General features: G+C 28.4%; 1 protein-coding gene across 3 annotated transcripts in view; it reads left to right on the top strand.

The window, feature by feature from the left end:
• The window catches only part of drn (zinc finger AN1-type doctor no), a 150260-nt gene that overhangs the window by 118130 nt on the left and 13123 nt on the right, over positions 1–19007 (top strand). For all 3 annotated transcript variants that reach the window (XM_075374508.1, XM_075374507.1, XM_075374510.1), the window contains one exon: positions 10959–11584. In XM_075374508.1, the coding sequence (XP_075230623.1) occupies positions 11276–11584 (309 nt within the window). In that variant the 5' untranslated portion in view covers positions 10959–11275. The remainder of the gene's footprint in view (positions 1–10958; positions 11585–19007) is intronic.

Here is a 19007-nt window from a genome sequence, read left to right as displayed (position 1 = left end):
GGATATAGGTAAATGAATGAAGAAATTTTAGATCATAACTTCTGTTTTTATTTCTAGATTTTGTAATGAAATTAACGTATAAAATATGTCAGTGTGCTACATTTTGTTGTTTTCATAAACTGGCACCGGTATTTATTCTGTTGTCGATGTTTTGATATCCGCAATTAGTGTTGCAGTTCAAACTGATAGTTATTTTAGTAAAATTTGGTTTTAAAAATTATAAGTAAAGCCGTTCATTCATAGTACTGGCAGTAGTTGTAAGTCTTAATTGTATTTAAGAAGTTCATGTAGTGTAGTGATGTATTGCGGTCTTTTTTACGGGAAAAGAAAGGGATGCCAGATTTTATGACCAGTAAGATTGTGACCTATTTATGTGAGACTGTAGAAAACTGTCGAAAAATGAATACCGAAAACGATTTTTAAAAAAAGAATCGACAGTTCATATTTTTCGACGTTTTTTTTTTCCAGCAGTAGCAGGAAATAACTTTCTTTTTTTAGTTAAAAACTGCCTAGTATTATCTAGTATTGCAAAATAAACGCTTATTGCGATTTGAAGAGGTTTTTTTTTAACATATCACTGCTTCAGTATAACGTAAGGTTGATCATAGTTTGGCAGCGGTTGTATGGCGTGGAGCGGTGCGGTACGGTGCCCGTCCGTCGCTATCACGTGCAGTACATGTGACTTCTGTCTCGGCCGCCGCCTATATATTTGATAATAATAATAATCTCATTTCATCTGTGCCGTAATAATATAATATTAATAAAACGCTCTCTTTCTCTCTGCCGTATCGTATTAACACCCACCACGATTTAAAATTAAATTATCGACCAGCTTTTTATTATTTAACGGGATTTTTTTAAGTTATTTATTAGTTTTATAAATAATTTGAAACCTAATAATTACGAAAAATTATGTATTATGATTTTTTTGTAATGCAGTTTACGTTTAATTAGTTTTATTTCATTGAACGCCAAGCCCGCTTAAACGCAAACAATTTCAGAGGAAAGAACTCTTGACAGAGTTTCTCTAAAAAGAGACGAGCGTCTAGTTTCTCTTTGTAATTTAGCCGCTTTAAATTTGCGTTACTGTCTTATAATCCTGTATAATGTGAATGTAATCACATTAATGTATAATATAATGTAATTTTATTTTTTTTAATATTCTCATCTTTACCGAAAATCAATCCGTCTTTTGTGGATGGACTGTTTGCTGTGCATCCAAAAAATAGTTTGTTTTAATTTGATGACTAATAAATTTTATTACTCATATATTTATAGGATATATTATATATATTTATATTTTATTTTATTCATATATTTATATTTTATAGGAAGGGTTTTTCAGATATAATATTTAGCGATTTAAATATTTTTTATAACTAATGTTTCTAACAATGGATGGAGCACATTTATGAAAGTCCCGAAAAACGAAATTCCTGTAAAACTTGATTTTCCTATTCGAATCTTTTTTCTTTTCTTTTTTAAAAAAATAAATTGTGCGGTGGATAAATGCAGCTGCTGGAATTAACAGAAGCATATATATATAATAAACTGCATATTATATCACTACTTCTGTGAATTTCATTGCTGCTGTTGTTGTGTGTGTATGTGTGTGTTCTTGCTCTTGTATGGAATAAAACAAAAGAGATATGATGATTCAGCTAGATTACTAGGCAGTTGTGTTTTGTACAGTATGATAATTGTATATTATGAATTTTGATTAGGTTGTTGCCTTGTTTCCTTTATTGTTAATATAAGCCACTGTTTCTTCTACATAGCAGAATTGAATTTATTTCAGCGGTTGTCAAATTCATCGCATTGTCTTAGACTTCGTATATTCTATTTTTTTCTTGTCAATTTAGAAAAATGAATGCCTTGGGGTCAATAAAATTAATTTTTAGTTTAATTTCCAGTTTTCTTCATCTTCACATACTGCGCTTATATATCGCACAAGAACAATGATACAAATAGGGGGGAAACTTTTTTTTTTAATGTTTATTCAATTTTCAGTTAATAACTGATTGTTTTTTATTAAGTAAAAAGATTTATAAAAATTGTAAGAAATTAATTAATTATTGTTAAAGGAAATTGCTGGCAAAATGGTAAAGGATGTTGTACTATATCTATACCTGTATAACGTATGTCTGTTTATTTGTTAATTTCTGATTAACATCTGAATTTGTATTGTGAAATTATTATATAACAAAATTTGTTAGTATTAGAATTTTTTTTAAATGTTAAATTAAATAACAGTAATAAAGGTACTTTTTAAAGTAGTAAGTGAATTGCCTTGTAATTAGTCTTTGCCCTCTACTTTTGATTTACATTCATACAATATTCCATTAATCTCTGCTTAGCTTATTTAGGTTCATAACCTGCATTGTTTGTTTGCATATTATGTGGAGCTTGTTTAATCTCTCAATTGTTTGGATAGGTTTTGGTTTTTTTTTAATTAGAACCCACAAACAGAATAGTTGTCAATGGCATTGATTTTGCCCAATTCTCAAATCATCAATGTTTGTTTACTTCAGCATGCAGTAATAGCTATCAATCCTTGGCGCTACAAGTTCTCTCTGTATTTCTTTTATGATTCAAAAGCCAACCAAGAATGAAATTTATGTAATTTTTTAATGTTATCGGTGCACATTCTCTTGCTAATGATTAATAAACAACTAAGTAATTTGTAAGTCCATGCTTAATGTAGGTTAAATCTATTCATTCCGTATTGTAGTAAACATTCACATATTCATGAGCAGGACAGCTATTTTTTTTTATTTACCAGTTTAGTTTTTTTAGTCTTGTGTGTATATGTTTATAAGTTTCATTATATTGCAGTAAAAAATTTATGAAAATAAAGAGAATTTTTTTCTTTTACTAAATCTTCCCGGTCCTAGTTATGTCGAGTTCAAGTTTTAAGGGAAAGAGTTTATGGAACACACAATTAAGGCTTTACATACAGAAAAAAATATGAATTTATAAAAAAAAGAAATTAATGAAATATTTTTTCTTATGGGTAGATCACATCTCTCTTTCAATTTTCCATACCAGTAATTCTTTTTTCCACTTCAAATTCAGTGGATCTGCACTAGATTGTAATTTATTCAGTACATGCTGAAGGTGCAGCATGTTTGTAGCCAGTGCATTGTCTGTCTCTATGATCTATGAGGTGCATCCTCTCCAGTAAGCCCTATAATGGCTGCACTAGTGTGCTTGGGCGAAAAGATCTATCTTTCTAATTGCCCTTGATAGAATAGAATAGTCATTTATACTTTCCACATTACATTCAGTTTTTCATTATTTTGTTAGCTACTTTATTAGCACCTAATGTTTTATTCACTCGCACGCATGTGTGTGTGTGTGTGTGTCAATCTGTATATATACTTTGTATTATTTTAAATATAGTGTTTATATTTTTTACCCCAAGTTTATTTTGGGTTTTTTATATTGTTTTAGTTACATCAAAATAATCAGGCTTTTAGTTCTCCCTTTTAATCACATGATTAAATAATTTTAAAAGATAATGTAAAAAGTGATGATAATAATAATAATAATAATAATAATAATAATGAGATGCGCTGTTAATACGAGTTATGTGTTTTGTATGATTGGACCATTACATAGTAAAGGATTTACTTTTGAGTAAATTAAATATCATTCTGCCCTCCGCAAGTTATAATGACCACCACCTTTATTTGGTTACTCAAGGCATTAACATTAATTTGATTTTTACTGTAGTTTTTTAATTAGATATTATACAGTTATCATCAAATACCTTTTTCTTTACAGAGAAGCAAATACTGAAGTGCCCTGTAATTGATCAAATTCACTTTTCTGACACTGATGAGCATTTTTGTGACTAAATATATTTCTGTTGATTTGACTTGTTAATTTGATTAATACCGTTTTGGTTAATCCTTTTGTCATACAGTGGGTAATTTTTAAAATAACAGTAGGTTTGTTATCCTTTTTCAAGGATCCTTGAAAAAATGTTCATGCTTTAATCTTTGGTGGAATTACCCAATTCAATGAATCCCAAATTTTTTTTTTCATTATACTAAAAAAACACTTTAAAGCGGTAATTTTATCTGATGTTCATAATCATATCAATACGTATACAACTTATTCATATACAAATTATATCGATTATCAAGAGACTTTATTTCACCAGAGCGGCTGGCAACATATGTTAAGAACAGGGCCTTGCTTCTGACATATGTCTAAAACACCAAGAATGCTGTAGGTTTTACAGTATACCATATGTGGGATGGAATCATGTAAAACCAATGCAGACATAACATTTTTTTACTATAAGGAATTTGAATTTAAAAATGAGAACTTTCCAGTGTGGTCAGAAACTCTACTATTCCCTTTTTTTAAAATTTGAATTAAATAAATAGGTTATGAATTTCTGCAAAACTATTGTCATTCTTTTTAGGTGTACAGAATACTTAACAATCGATAAAAAACAATTTTTCACTTTTTTTCTGTCTTAAGGAAAAAAATAACTAAGGAAAGAATTTAACAAACGCAGTCAGTATTGGGGAAAATTTAAAGTTGAAATTAGCAGAAATTTTTTTACCTAGAACAAGTTAATAGATCAGGGTTTTTTTAAAATTTCATCATAAGAGTTTCATTAATCGTTTCCTGTAGTATGAAATATTTACATCTGGCGTGATTGTTTTGTTTTTCTGATCACATAGCCCTGTTTTTTCCTTTTTAGTTTTGTAGATGTTATTAACACTTTCACTAAGAACAGAATCCAAGATTCAGGCCTGTATCATCTGCACAACCAGTTTTGAGTTATTTCCTTGCTCTTTTTTTTATTTGTGTACTAGCCATCAGAAATCATTGGTCTAGCAGGTACAATTTTGTTTGGAATAAAGTACAACTTTTGAAATTAAGAATATGTGGAATGCTATTAAATAAAAATCTCCATAGAGATTTTCAAATATTTAAAAAATGTTTGTTTATTATTGTAAAATTTATATAAGAAATATCTAAACTTATTTTACCGCTGTTATTTTAATTAATATTCATTTTACATTTTGGCAGGTAAATTATTATTCTATGTTTTATGCAGCTGTGTAGTGTTGCAGTTTTCTTTTTAGAAATTTTTTTGTTAGATTGGTTAAGGTTAGTAAAGTTTTCTTGTGTTCTTACCTTAAAATGATGGATTTAAATTGTTTGTGAATCAGCTTATTCATCTTACTTCGACCGATGCGAGACTAATCTTACAAACTATCCTCATATAATCTTTGTATTTATACAAAGTATACTTTGTATACTTTGATATTTCAGTGATCTAAATATCAACCCGTTTTGATTGTTGTTAGTTTCATAAGATTTTTTGTTTTTACTTCAGGTATTGTGTCAAATTTTATAAGAATAAAATCCTTTATTTGTATAAGAACAAAAGTTGAAGGACCCTACATCTTCCATCTCAAGAAATACACCAAAAGTTTATACCTCAGAATATTACTTTTACCCATATAGTAATATATACATACTTTCCAAAGTCAGTAATTTAGAACAAAAGCTATAGTATAGATATTCTCTGGTTTCTAAACCTAATCAAGAACAATATTACAGAACTATATACTTGGAGATTAAAAAAAGTTTCTGTTAGGTATCATACTGTGATATAGTTCTTAATTAGGGTTAGAAGTCAGAAAATGTCTATATCTTTGTTGTAAATTATTGTTCCTGTAAAATGTTATCTTGTAACTAACTGTACCGTAGCATAGTTTTCAACTTCGGAAAGTATACTACTATATGATTAAAGTAAAATTCTGAAGTATTAATTGTTGGTGTATATCTTGAGATGGAAGATATAGGGTTCTTACCTTTTGTTCTTATACTCTTCTGTACTGTATCTTGAAAAAAATCTGATAAAGATTATCGGTATAAAGTTATTACCGGTTTCTGTAGTCTTTATTCTGTGTGTGCAACTTACAGAATAAATTATCTTTTATAATTTGCAACTTACAGAATAAATTATCTTTTATAATTTGCAACTTACAGGAGTGTTGATTTAGGTATAATTATTAATCGTGGAATTGAACACTGTTTAGAGTTTACAATACAGTTTGAACAAATAGACGATTGGAAAGAACATGGACCTATATGTATGTATTTCTTTATATTTTACCTTGTTCATTTTTCCACATCTTGTGGACAGTTTTCATATTGCCGTATTGTATAATGTATTAAGGGGTGCTTAATTCTTTGTATTTTGAAAGGAGTTATGTGAATGATAATACCCCCAAGACAACCAAGTGATGCGACAATATTAAATAATTTTTATTAAAAAGAAAATTTTAATTAAGAAAAAAAAAAGTGTATTACTCAAATCCATCGATAAAAGAAGTAAAAAATGGTAACCATATAGAATGTGGTATGTGATCAGATTTTTTTTTATATATACTTAGTGTAATTGCGGACTTGTCAGCATTTCAGTCAGTTTTTGCATTATTCATAGGAATTTACTGAACTAAAGGCGTATCAGATTATAAGTACTAATAATCACCTGATCACCCTTTACATTCTTATCTTGACATGAGATTAACCCGGTCAATTTGAAATGAAATACGGATATTTTAATGCTTTTCTTTATGTAACCTGAATAATACTTTTTTTGAAATTTTGAACCAATTTTTTTAATTTGAAATTGCTTCTTCAGTTAAAAAAAAATTACTATCAGTAATATCAAAGATTTTGCATAGATTTCTAAACAAGTGTACTTTGTTATAGTCAGTAGTATACTGTACTCGCTCATTAAAGTAAAGCGACATGGTGACTAATATGTGCTATAAAAATGATCTCAAATAAGATTTTGTATTTTACACTTTACTCACACATATTGCAGTCTCAATAGGTTATATGACATTCCTGCATTATCCGGACTTACATCTGTCCATATAAACATGGTTATATTATTGTTTCAATAGATAACTGTATCGATTTTTAAACTCTTTTCAAGCTTTTGTTTTTTAACATTGGAATGCTTAAATTTTGGTAGTTTTTCACATTAACATGTAATATTCTGTAAATCATCTTTCATTTTATGTTAAGAATGTGAGAAATACTATTCGGTATCAAACTAACCTGTTTATGGAATCATAAATATTGTTAATTGAAATCTATAGTAAATCATTTTTTACCTAACCTAAAATATTGTAAGAAATTTATGTATCAACCAGTTGCTGTAATTTAGAAAAAGTTGACAATTGTAGTGTTTATTATGAAACGGTATCTTAAAAATATTGTTGAGTCCAAAATTAAATCGATATCAGAGAAAATTTGTTATCAGTACAGTAATGGTTATGCTGTGTATCTGAAAGGAATACTTACTTGATCTTAAAATTTACTTATCTCAGGCTTCAATGTAGTTTAAGTTAGCTTTTGATGTAATCTAGTTTAGATATGTAGTTAGGCTTTAATGTAGTTTGTTGAATTTTATTAATAAATCAATTATAGTTTGTTGAATTTTATTAATAAATCAATAAATAATATACATTTTTAAGTGTATAAATGGTTCAAATCAGTTAGGTTTGCCTTTTTTTTTGCCCAAAAATTCAATTCAACTTTCTCTTGCACATTTTTAAGCTGATGTGATGAAAAATTATGTAAGGTTAACATTAGATTTTTACAGCAGTTATGACATTACAGTTCAAGTGTGAATATTTAGGGTATTTTAATATGTAATAATCACAACCAATTGAAATGTAATATTGGAGTTAAAAATAGCATATTCTGTTATCTAAAGAACAATCGGTCGGATATCAGATATTGTTTAATTACTTTTTCTTTTTTTTACTTAGATGCTATTTGATTTTGGAGATTGTTCCTCATAGAGCTATGTCAAATACTTTGAAGAATGAAAAACTATACTTATACATATTTTGTTGTTCGCTTAGTTCTCTTTTCATTAGTTAATTGAATTGCTCTAATGTATCATTGCTATTTCTGTTTAATATCTTATTTCTTGATGGATGAAATGTAAATTTTTTTGTTAAGTTAATTTGGTAGTTATCTTTATCTTAATAATTTTTATTAAACATTCAGTTGTTTCATTCAAATTTATATTAATTAAAGTAAAATGTACGTAATTAAAATAAAATGTATTTGTGAAAAACTTATTATAAATACAATTATTGTTTTTAGTTACTTTTTTAATTTAATTTATTGTAGTTAAAAATTTGTCACTATGGAACTGGCCAATTTTTGTTTAAACTTATACTAATCCTTTTAATTTTGATAAATATCTAATAAATGTTGAAGTGCATTATTAATTACCTATTTACGTTGATTTAATTATTTTGTGAGATCTTTACAAATTATTTTTAATGTATGTTTTAACAAAAGTATTCTTTATGTATAATATTATTTCTTTATACTTTTTTTTACTTTTTTACGAATTTATTGTGTTATATTTTAATTTTATTGATGTATATTCATACTGGCCAATATTTTATAATGTAATAATGTTTAGTTACTGAATATTATGTTATTCATGGTCGTACAAGATGTAAAATAGCACTTGTATAGGAAAATTTGTAGTGCCAGTTCTCTGTATTGTATCACTGATTATAACAATGTTCTCTGTCTGGTCTTTTCAAAATTCATTGCAATTTTTTCTTGCCCTAACTATAAGGTATTTGGTTAAAACAAATAGTATTGTTATGGTATGGGACCTCAGATTTTAGATTGCCTAGTGTTAAAATTTGTTGAATTTTGTTTTTTCCATATTAAGAATTTTTTGGGGTTTAAATCCCTCAATCGGAGAATAGTTTTGTAAATTTAGACTTAAGTAAAAAAATTCTTCAATCTGTAAATATTTATTTTGTTTTTTTTGTAATGAGATATTATCCGTACTTCAATTGACCACTATTGAATTTGATTTAGTGTATATGTATTTTGGAATAAACATAACATTAACTAATTTTCTTATCTTGACAGTTGTAAAATGCATAATTTCCTTAAGGCTTTCATCCAAATTTTATTGTTATATATATTTTTTTTTTAATGTGCCATTTAATAAACAACTTTATAATGCAATATAACAATATTTTTTTTATAACAGATCTATGAGATGTTAATCCGGGCTTGCTCAAATAAAAGTGTAGTAAGACTTAAGTGAAAACTTTTACCAAATTGTATTATTTTTAGTACAGGTGTATATTTGTAAATAGGTTTATATTATAAAACAGTAGCATAGTTCTCCGATGCGATTTGCTAAATAGAAATCTGATAATATTAACTTAGAATTTTGTCTTTTTAATAAGAAGTCAAAGAGACAAATTATGATAAGACTATGTTAAGTCTTTGTGCAACGAGTGTTTTATCCTTATGTTAACTAATACAAAATACCTATTTTTTATATTATGTGACAAATTTGAACGTGGATTATTAATGATAAAATAGATTTTACTGTACATTAGGAATATTTATATAGGTATTAAGTGTCAGACTTTGTTATGCGCCGCATAAATATATAATCAGCCTGTTTATTTGGAGGGGGAATTGTCTACAATTACTCCCTCGAGGAGTTTCCAAAAGTCTGTTGGTAGCTCCTGTCTGTACATCCCCACAATGAATGAACTAGTCAGAATAGTTCAATATACACTATCAAAAATTGTAGGATCTCCTTTAGACAGCTCTGCAGGGATGACCCTCAAGAGATAAAGAAAGTTACAGTCGGATGGATGTATCACGCATTACTTATCAACAATTTTGCATCGATCTGCTTAAATGTATGCTGCAACAAAAATACATTTTCTACAATTAATTATGGAAACACACAGGAACAGATACTCTACAGATAAACTTATTCATCCACAGTATTGTTTGACATAAAGTATTCGACTTGCTAATAAACAATTAACTCAGACCCGCTGGAGATTATTTGAAGACAGTAAATAATTTTCTGGTTACCTTTTTTTTTTTATTTACATAAATTTTGAATGTTCCTTTTGTATATGTATGAGCATTAATTAAACCTGAGTTGTGTTTTTTGGTGTTGATTTATCACAGAGTACTAAGTTTCAGGACATTTCATTATTCATTTATCCTCATAAAATTATTTTAAAATAAATTTGAATGTGATATTCTACTGGTATTTTGGTGGTATCTATTCCTTTTCATAACAAAATGAGATGATTACCTGTATCTTCTCTACTCATAAATACTAACCAAAGAAATTTTGAATGTTTTGTAATCTACATAAGTATATCTATAAAATTTACTCTTTAATAAAAAGTGAATTTTGGTTGGCAATAACTAAACCTAATAAAAATTTATTTTTTCTGATTGCTGGACTTGGCAATCATCACTCCCACAAGTTGTATTTCTGACAAATAAGCCAAGCGGAGTTGTTCGTTTACTCTGATCTTTAACTAGATATTTGAAACATTAATGTTTCATCAATTTTTTGATCACAGTTTGTTTCTAAGTAATTAAAACATTAAAATTTTTCATATGTTCTCTTTTTTGTAACCAACGTTAGTGTTAATTTTTATTTGTTGCTGCATTATTTTTTAAATATTTCATCGGTAAGATATATCTTTGATGGTTGCATAATTTGTTTGTTGCTTTTAAATTGTAATTTTTTTAAAAAAATCAAAAATTCTTTTATAATCACTGTCCCTTCGTTCTATGAAGTTTGATTGTATTCATAATTACTTTTTATGTTAAGGTTCAAATTAACAAAATTTGGCATAATAAATTTTAAAAACAATGTTTTACATACTGTATAATGATTGTACCAAAGCAAAAAAAAAAAACAATTATTGAACTGATAAAACTGAACTAAAAAAACTGATCGGGGACTGGGGAAAAACAAATTGATCGCCTGCTAGGCAACTTTAATTAATTATAAGTAATATTAATGAAAATTTTAAATCTTTGTATTTGTCTAAAACAATTTAAACAATTAAAACATTTCTTTTTTTTAATTTCAGGTGATCCTTTGGTCCTGACGCAAAACTTGGAAGGAAGTGAAGCACTAACGTCGTCTGCCTATACAGGGATCATTAAAATTATTTGTTAGTGGTAGAGTATTGTTAGTTAAAATTGTAAAAGCGTTGCATATGCAAACTAACAAGTAATTATAATTATTCATTAATTAATAATAATAAAAAAAGTAATAAAAATACACGACTCACGACCATAACAATTATCGTCATCACCATCATCACGAACTTCTATTGTTAAATAATAAAAACTCGATTCTTTTTTTAAATATTTTTATTAAGAGATTATAGTAACGTAATTAAAAATGGAAAGGGAATCGAATTCGATGCAAGCTCTCTGCCGGTCTGGATGTGGATTTTACGGTAACCCGGCTACTGATGGCCTCTGTTCATTATGTTACAAAGAAGCTTTGAAAAAGAAACAACAGCCCCCGTCCTCAGGTCCTACCGGAGGCAGTAGTTTCTCGACTTCAGCCGCTACAAACGCCGCAGCGGCCGCTTTCGCCGCATCTTCAACCACAACTAACACTGCCTTTTCATCCACACCTAGCGTTATGGATACAGCTGTACCTACAATTCCTGTTATCACACCAGCTCCTGAACAGAACAAAGACGTGAGTATTATTGATCACTAAGTTGTAATATTATGATATTATGTAGGTGTGTTATCCTTAAACCTTTGCGTTACACATGGATGTTGTAATTCAGTTCACCCCTTTACTTTTAAATTGAGTTGTTTTCATATTAGCAGCTGCATTTAGGTCTGCTCTGTTTCTATAATATATACTGCTTCAACCACTTTTGTCTATACCTTATGTGTCTTGGTCGTAAATGGTCATTTCTTTTTTTGTCGTATTGTGATTTAGTTATATCGATTGCCTTTGTTATTAGCTGCTTTACATCACTGTATAACTACTACCTTGGCACCTCTATCCAGCATCATTTAACGTAGTTGATTTACAGGAACCGGTGTATCGAACTTTATTTTAGCTGTTTCATTAAATCCTTTTCCTTTGTTATTTTTTGTCACGGCTTTTGGGTGACGGCCTTTTAGATTGTTCACCCTTTAGAACAAGTATTTATAAATTTTCCTTTGTTTTTATTAAAATGTTCAGAGTGTTTTCAGACCATCAGGTCTCAAAATTTATGAGGTTTTTTTTTTATGAACGTATAATTTTTAAATATCCCTCGATCTTTTATTTGCAGTTTGGAAGTAGTAGTAATCACTGTAGTAGAAGTTCCAACTAGATCCAACATTCTGTTGGATCAGTGAACAGAAAAACTCTTGAAAATTTCTTGTTTATTTATGTTTGAGAAGAGTAACAATAGCATTAGCAGTATACAAATAATGTATGTAGTGTAGTCATGGTTTATCTACCCATATTCTTTGCACAGATTATTTTCTCTACATAGGTTTATTTCATGTATGTACAGTAGCATGGAAATTAATCCGAACAAATATATTACTTAATAAAAAGAGACTTAGAATTTAGAAATAAAATCATACCTTACAAAATGAATATCTAGTAATTAATATGCCCTTCTTTGTTCTTAAATCATTTCATATACATGATTTGGCATCAATTCAACAATTTTATTACACATTATTTTTTCATCATGAAACCATATCGACATTATTGTTTTAATGATGTCAATTTTTGTTGTACAAAAATTAATTTTTGAGTCTTTTTTTTTATTGCCTAATAATTTCTATTGAATTTTAGTCCAGGGGAGTTGGCCACAGGAGCAATTTGTTTTGTTCTTCAAAATTTTTCCTTTTTTTGGTAGTATGGCATGGTGCCAGATCTTGTTGGAACACTCAGTTGCCTTGTGCAAATTTGTTTTGGAATTGTGTCGCAACCCTTTTCTTTAGAATTTTGATGTTTTCAACAACATTTATGGAAGTAATGAACAAGAGCCTTCAAATGTGTAACAGCCCTAAATCATTTTTCTGGTTTAACTGATTTCAGGATAGGAGCTAGTGGTTTGTTTTCATCTGATGTTAGTGGTTTGTTTTCATCTGATGTTTTTCTAATGTATGAAACCCTTTGCCCTTGAACATAAAAATGTGACTCAGAAAGCAACATTTTCCCAGTTTTCTTTGGCCCAGTTATTATTCGCTTTAGTTCACAAGATCCTTTTTTTTGCATAATGCTGGTGTTAAAAGCTGGCCAAGCTTTCCAACCAGCTGCAAGAAGTCTGCATCTAATCGTTGTCATTTGTAAATCTGTTCTATGGGCTGCTAATTCTTGATTTAAGTCCAGAGCAAATAATTTTGGATCAAATTTATTTTTTGAAATAACCAATCTTATGTTGGAGAGGAGTGTCTTTTATAGCCTCATTTGGTTTTTACTTTTAGATATAAAGTAACCAGTTTCTTTAAATAGTTTAAAAATAGCTTTCTGTAGTCCAACATCAACTCAGAAGCTATTCGTTATTGTGTCGTACTGGTATGCTCAAAAAGAGAAACAATTTTTGAACATACTTTGTTAGAGGTATGTCCATTATTATTTGTTAAAGACTTACAGAAAAAAAAATGAAATAAACTTCACGAAACACTATTTACTTATAATTACACAGACAATTTATGGATGTGGTCAAGCAATTTAGCCACAACAGAAATAAACAAAAAAATATCTGTTCGGATTAATTAGCATGCTATTGTAAAATTTGTGTATTTACTGAATAATTAACAATAAAATATTTATTTCGATATTTAGCTTAATGTGGATGATTTGGAAAGGAACTACACTGTAATTTCAAAATTATCAAAAACATGAGAAATTAAAAAAATTACAGTTTAAAAGTTAGGTGGAACTGTGAACTGTGACTGTATATCTCAAAATGGAGCTATGAGTTCGTGGAACTTTGATTCTGTAACATGACATACATGTGATTATTTTTTTCAAATTTTCTGATGTTAATTTAACCAAGTACAATTTTTGTAGTTATTTACTTTTTTTAATCGACTTAACTTTAACTTTTTTGTATTGATTGTATGTGTTTTTCTTCTCTTAATTTATTTAAATTATACTACTGGTTAAACTAGTAGTAGTACATCCTTAGGCCTGTAAAAAACTACACTTAAAATATTGACTAGCTCCCTCCATCATTGGCTTGGACAATAGATAAATCTTATTTCTGTGTTCTTAAACAGAACTCATTAAATCTTCCCTTGCAATGAATGACAAATTACATTTCTTTATTATCAATAAAATGTTAATATAAAAATCCTATACACTAATAGAATAGTTATATTTATTTGTTTAAATTCACTTGAATAAATATAATATTACACAATATGATAATACTTACGTAATAAAGAGATAAAAATATAAATACAATAAATTATTTCTAATAATGCGCATCAAATCTGCTCTCAAAAGTAAATACTTCAAGAGTATCAAGATCAAGAGTAATGATATACATAGAGTAATCGATTAAAAATCTTAGCAAAATCATAATCTATATATATAACAATATTACTTAAAATAAAATCCACTCAAAGTAGAATGGAAATATTTGATTTATAGTATATCTTGATATACTATTAATCAAATACAAAGACAATATACCAATATATCATATACAGCACATACCATATAATAAATAATACAATAAAATATCTCTTTAAGCAGTGAATAGAAACAAAACTGCCTAAATTATTATCAAACATTAGCAATAATCCATTAGCTGCATTATATAAACTTCTAAAGAAAATTGTTTGTAATAGGTGTGCAAATATTACTCATCAAAAAGTATCTAAGTTGTATAGGAATGATTATAACAGAATTTAAATAAATGATGATTTTTGTAAACAAATAATAATACAATTTTAACATGTCGATTTTTAAATTTACCGTGCTGTGTAAGTGCAATTGTCACAATTTTTTTTTGTGTTGGTACACTTGTCCCTGATGTATATTCACATTAGTAGCCATATTGGATGCTTAGTTTATTGTTGACTGTCAAAAAGGTTGCACGTGTTTTGGTATGGTCAGTGATTTTAACTTGTGGGAAAAATGGAACAAAGAGTTTGCTTTAAGAATGGAATAAAGTGCAGCATCGCATCAGAAATGTTGAAATGTTTTTGGCAATTCTACGAATCAAACAAACATTTCCAAGAGGACTGTGAAGATGTTGAAAATGACAAAATAGATGCCTTGGACATCCCAGCACATCAACAAACAATGATAACGATTGATGGAAAAGTGAAGAAAATGATAAAGGACAATCGCTAATCACTATCAGAGAAGTCTGACAATGTTGGCGTTTGTTTTGCTCATGCCAAGCAATTTTTTCAGATGTTTTGGACATGAAATGTGTGACAGCAAAATTGTTGAATTTCAACCAAAAGCAGTGCAGAATGAACTTAGTTCAGAAGTTGCTGAATGAAGTAATAATAATTTACACTAAGGCCAAATTGTCCCACTTTAAGCTACCTGAAGAAGCTTTCCAAGTTTGATTGAATGTGAAGTTCTGATCACTGTGTTCTTCAATTTCAATGGCTTAGTGTATCATGAGTTCTTACCACCAGGTCATACAGTCTGTCAGTATTAGTTGGAAGTTCTATGCCGTTTGCTTGAAGCAATCCAAAGAGAACATCTGGATTTGTAGTGAAGCAATTCATGGCAGTTGTACCATAATAATAGACCTTTATTTAATTCTTTTCTGTTTAGCCTCTGGAACCACGGTAAGGTGTTACTTTAGAGAATGAGGATGATAGGTAGGAATGTAAATGAAGTGTATTCTTGCTCAGTCTCAAGTTGACCATTCCTGAGATGTGTGGTTAATTGAAACCTAACTGGTATAAGAGCACCGGTATCCACGATCTAGTATTCAAATCTATATTGTACTGGGATTTGAACCTTAGAACTCTTGACTTTGAAATCAGCTGATTTGCGTTGAATAGTTCACCACTAGACCAACCTGGTGGGTAGAGCTGAAAGAACTATGAAAGGATGACATTTTGCTATCATTGAAGAGATAAAGACAGAAAATTGCATCCCAGAGGTGCCTTGAAGATTGGAAGTGTTGGCACAAATGTATTGCATTTGATGAGGTGTACTTTGAAGTCGAAAAAATTAATATAGATGAACAAATAAAGATTTTTTGAGAATTAAAATTCCATGTATTTTTTTATCAAACTCGTGCATGGTTAAACCAGATTTTTTAATGAGTTAATAGTAACTAACAGTGGCTGGAGTACATAATCAAATGTATTTTCCCAAACCAAAATGCCATATTAGAATAATGCCTGAACAAACGAACTATAAACCATTGTAAGTCATTAAATTTCATGGTGTATTTCTACTCAATATATATACTCCAGTTATTCAACTTGTCTATTTTAATGCTAACTCTGAGTTAATGAATTACACAGATTATAAAGGTATTAAAGGATGTTTTACAAAAATGGAATGGACCATCTACAATAAATGTTAAATCACATGTATTGAAGTGAATAGATCCCCTTTCCTGGAATACATTGGTTGTGTGGTAAGACAACAGTCTACATCCACGTAACAATTGTTTTTTTTATATGCATTTAAACAGAATTATTTATAGCAGCATCATTCAAGAATGCCAGTATATTAATCATAACTTAAGGCATAATATTATTCATATTTTACTTTTATCACATTAATCTAAACTAAATTTTTCTTTATCAGTTAATCAGTTACACAATAATTATTGTAGGTGTATTAATTATTTAATAACTGTAAAAATTATCAGCCACATAAAGTACCACATCCTGCTACCCTGCCACCCTGCTGTAAGCTTTATAGTTTTTGGTGAAAAAAATTTTCATTGTAATCCTTTCTTCATTAACATGGCAAAGTTGATACCTAAATTCAAAATTGCATGTAGTGCAATTAAAACTTTAGTTTTAATATGTATTTTAACCAAATTATTTAGTCTGAAAATGATGTATATTGCATTTTTACAATGCTGAATTACAAAATTTTTGGCAACAGTACTTGTAACTTAAGAGGGACATAACTCTGATTAAAGGAGTTTCCAACAAATAACTTAGGTCCTAAATGGAGAGGTATATTCCAAATTCATCAAAATTGGAAGCGAGTCTCAAATTGTATATAGAGTTAGTTTTACATTATATTTTTTAATATGAGATTAATCTATCAGTTACCATTGTATTTATTGTAATTTTATATTAAAAGATTCCCTCAGTGAAGAGACTATGTTTTGATGTGTGTTTTATTTATTATGTGTATTAAGAGTTTATTTATTCTATGGCTAAGTTGAGACTGTTGATTTATAGGGTAAAGTACAACCGACCGAACATTAACAGGTTTTGTTAAGAGAAAATGTTGAAATGTCTCCTGAAAAATTTTAATTCTTTTTAACATTAATTTTAATGTTAATTATGTTGCATAATGAAGTTGATAAAATATAAATAATTTTTTTGTTCATTAGAATTAGTAACATTTTTAGAAATTTATTTTTTTGGTTGTTGGGAAAATTGATTTGAGGTGTAGAACATTAGTATAAAAAAAAATAATAATAAAGAAATTATCTTATTTGTTTATTCACTACTCTATATTCAATAGTATTTTGGTGCCAGATGCTTGTGTTGAAATGAATTCCTGCTGCTAGCATTTGACAGGTTACTCTTTGTCTGGCAGTTATTTCTGACAGCCTTTTTTTAATAGTACCATGACTGACTGACTGACTGACCTAATGAGATAAACAAACTTATTGTTAATGATTTATTTCAATTTTATACACAACTGGTAAATGGTATATGAAGCCAAAACCAGTCGGAAATCATAAAAGAAAATATTTTACTTATTCACTGGTTACACATATGTGTATTTAGAAGTTTGAGTTTTTTTTAAGTAGTAATATTATTAGTATTATTATTATTATTAAATAAAGTTTGATGTAATTATTTTGTACTGCTAAAGTCTTTTCTCTTATTTATAATAAAGAATAGTATGAAGTTCATACTTAGTGAATACATTTGAACAAGGCCCTGATGTTTACTTATGAAATAAATTGCTTTGCCAAACCTAATTTGTGATTTTAACAACTGATAACTCTGCATGAACTGATACAAATAAAAACTACACGTAACAGTGAGCCAGTTAATTTATATCCACAGTGAACAAATCGTACTTATTTTTTCAAATGCACTCTGAATTTTAACATTCCAGGTGCATCCCATTTCTGTCTAACATACCAGATAGAAATAATAATGCCAGTCCATTAATCAGTAGTATGTGCTTAGAAGAGATTGATCTGTATCTGAAGCAACCCCATGGACAAAGTTGATAATCCACCCAAACAAGCACTGCTTAACTGGCAGATGTCTTTGCAACCGTTTCTTGAACAGATTGAAGTTATTGATATGGAAGAAGTAGAGCACAGTGATGACAGGCCTGTGGAGGGGATACCTTTTACCATAGAAAATAAGGATATTTTAACATTTACTTTGAGAGCAAGTTGTTTCTTGTTCTGATTAAACACTCATATTGATGCATAGAGCAAATGTTATCAAATATGTCATTTTATCAATAAAAATATGTTGAGGTTGTTTAAACTTTTAATATATACATTATGCTCATTTTAAGTTTTTATTATTTTGTTTTAAATTTATAATTTTGTTAATTTAACAATGTAAAAAAAAAATTGTTATATTAAGTGTGTAGTCTCTGAAATTTTCATTTTGATATTATGATGTATGATGTGTATTGATCACATTGTAAAAGAGTGTCATACAAAACAGTATTTTTATATCCGTATTTACTGTTAATCAGATAGGGGAGAATGTTACTAACTCTTGAAGCCATGATTAAGATAATTTTCTTTTCTCATCTGATATTTTGTAATATAAAATTTTGCTTAAAGTAGTTCAACATTACACATTCAATGAATTTATAAAAGTATAACTTTCCTATGATTTTATTTATTTTTGTTGGAATGAAGGAATAGAGCTATTTATTATTATTATTATTATACATTGGATATAAAATAGTTATTTCAGTTGTGTTGTATATTTTTATTCGTATTTGT

Source organism: Lycorma delicatula, chromosome 9, assembly GCF_047948215.1.
Source record: "Lycorma delicatula isolate Av1 chromosome 9, ASM4794821v1, whole genome shotgun sequence".
In the NCBI taxonomy this organism is placed as follows: Eukaryota; Metazoa; Arthropoda; class Insecta; order Hemiptera; family Fulgoridae; genus Lycorma; species Lycorma delicatula.
This window is presented reverse-complemented; position numbering and strand designations above follow the sequence as displayed.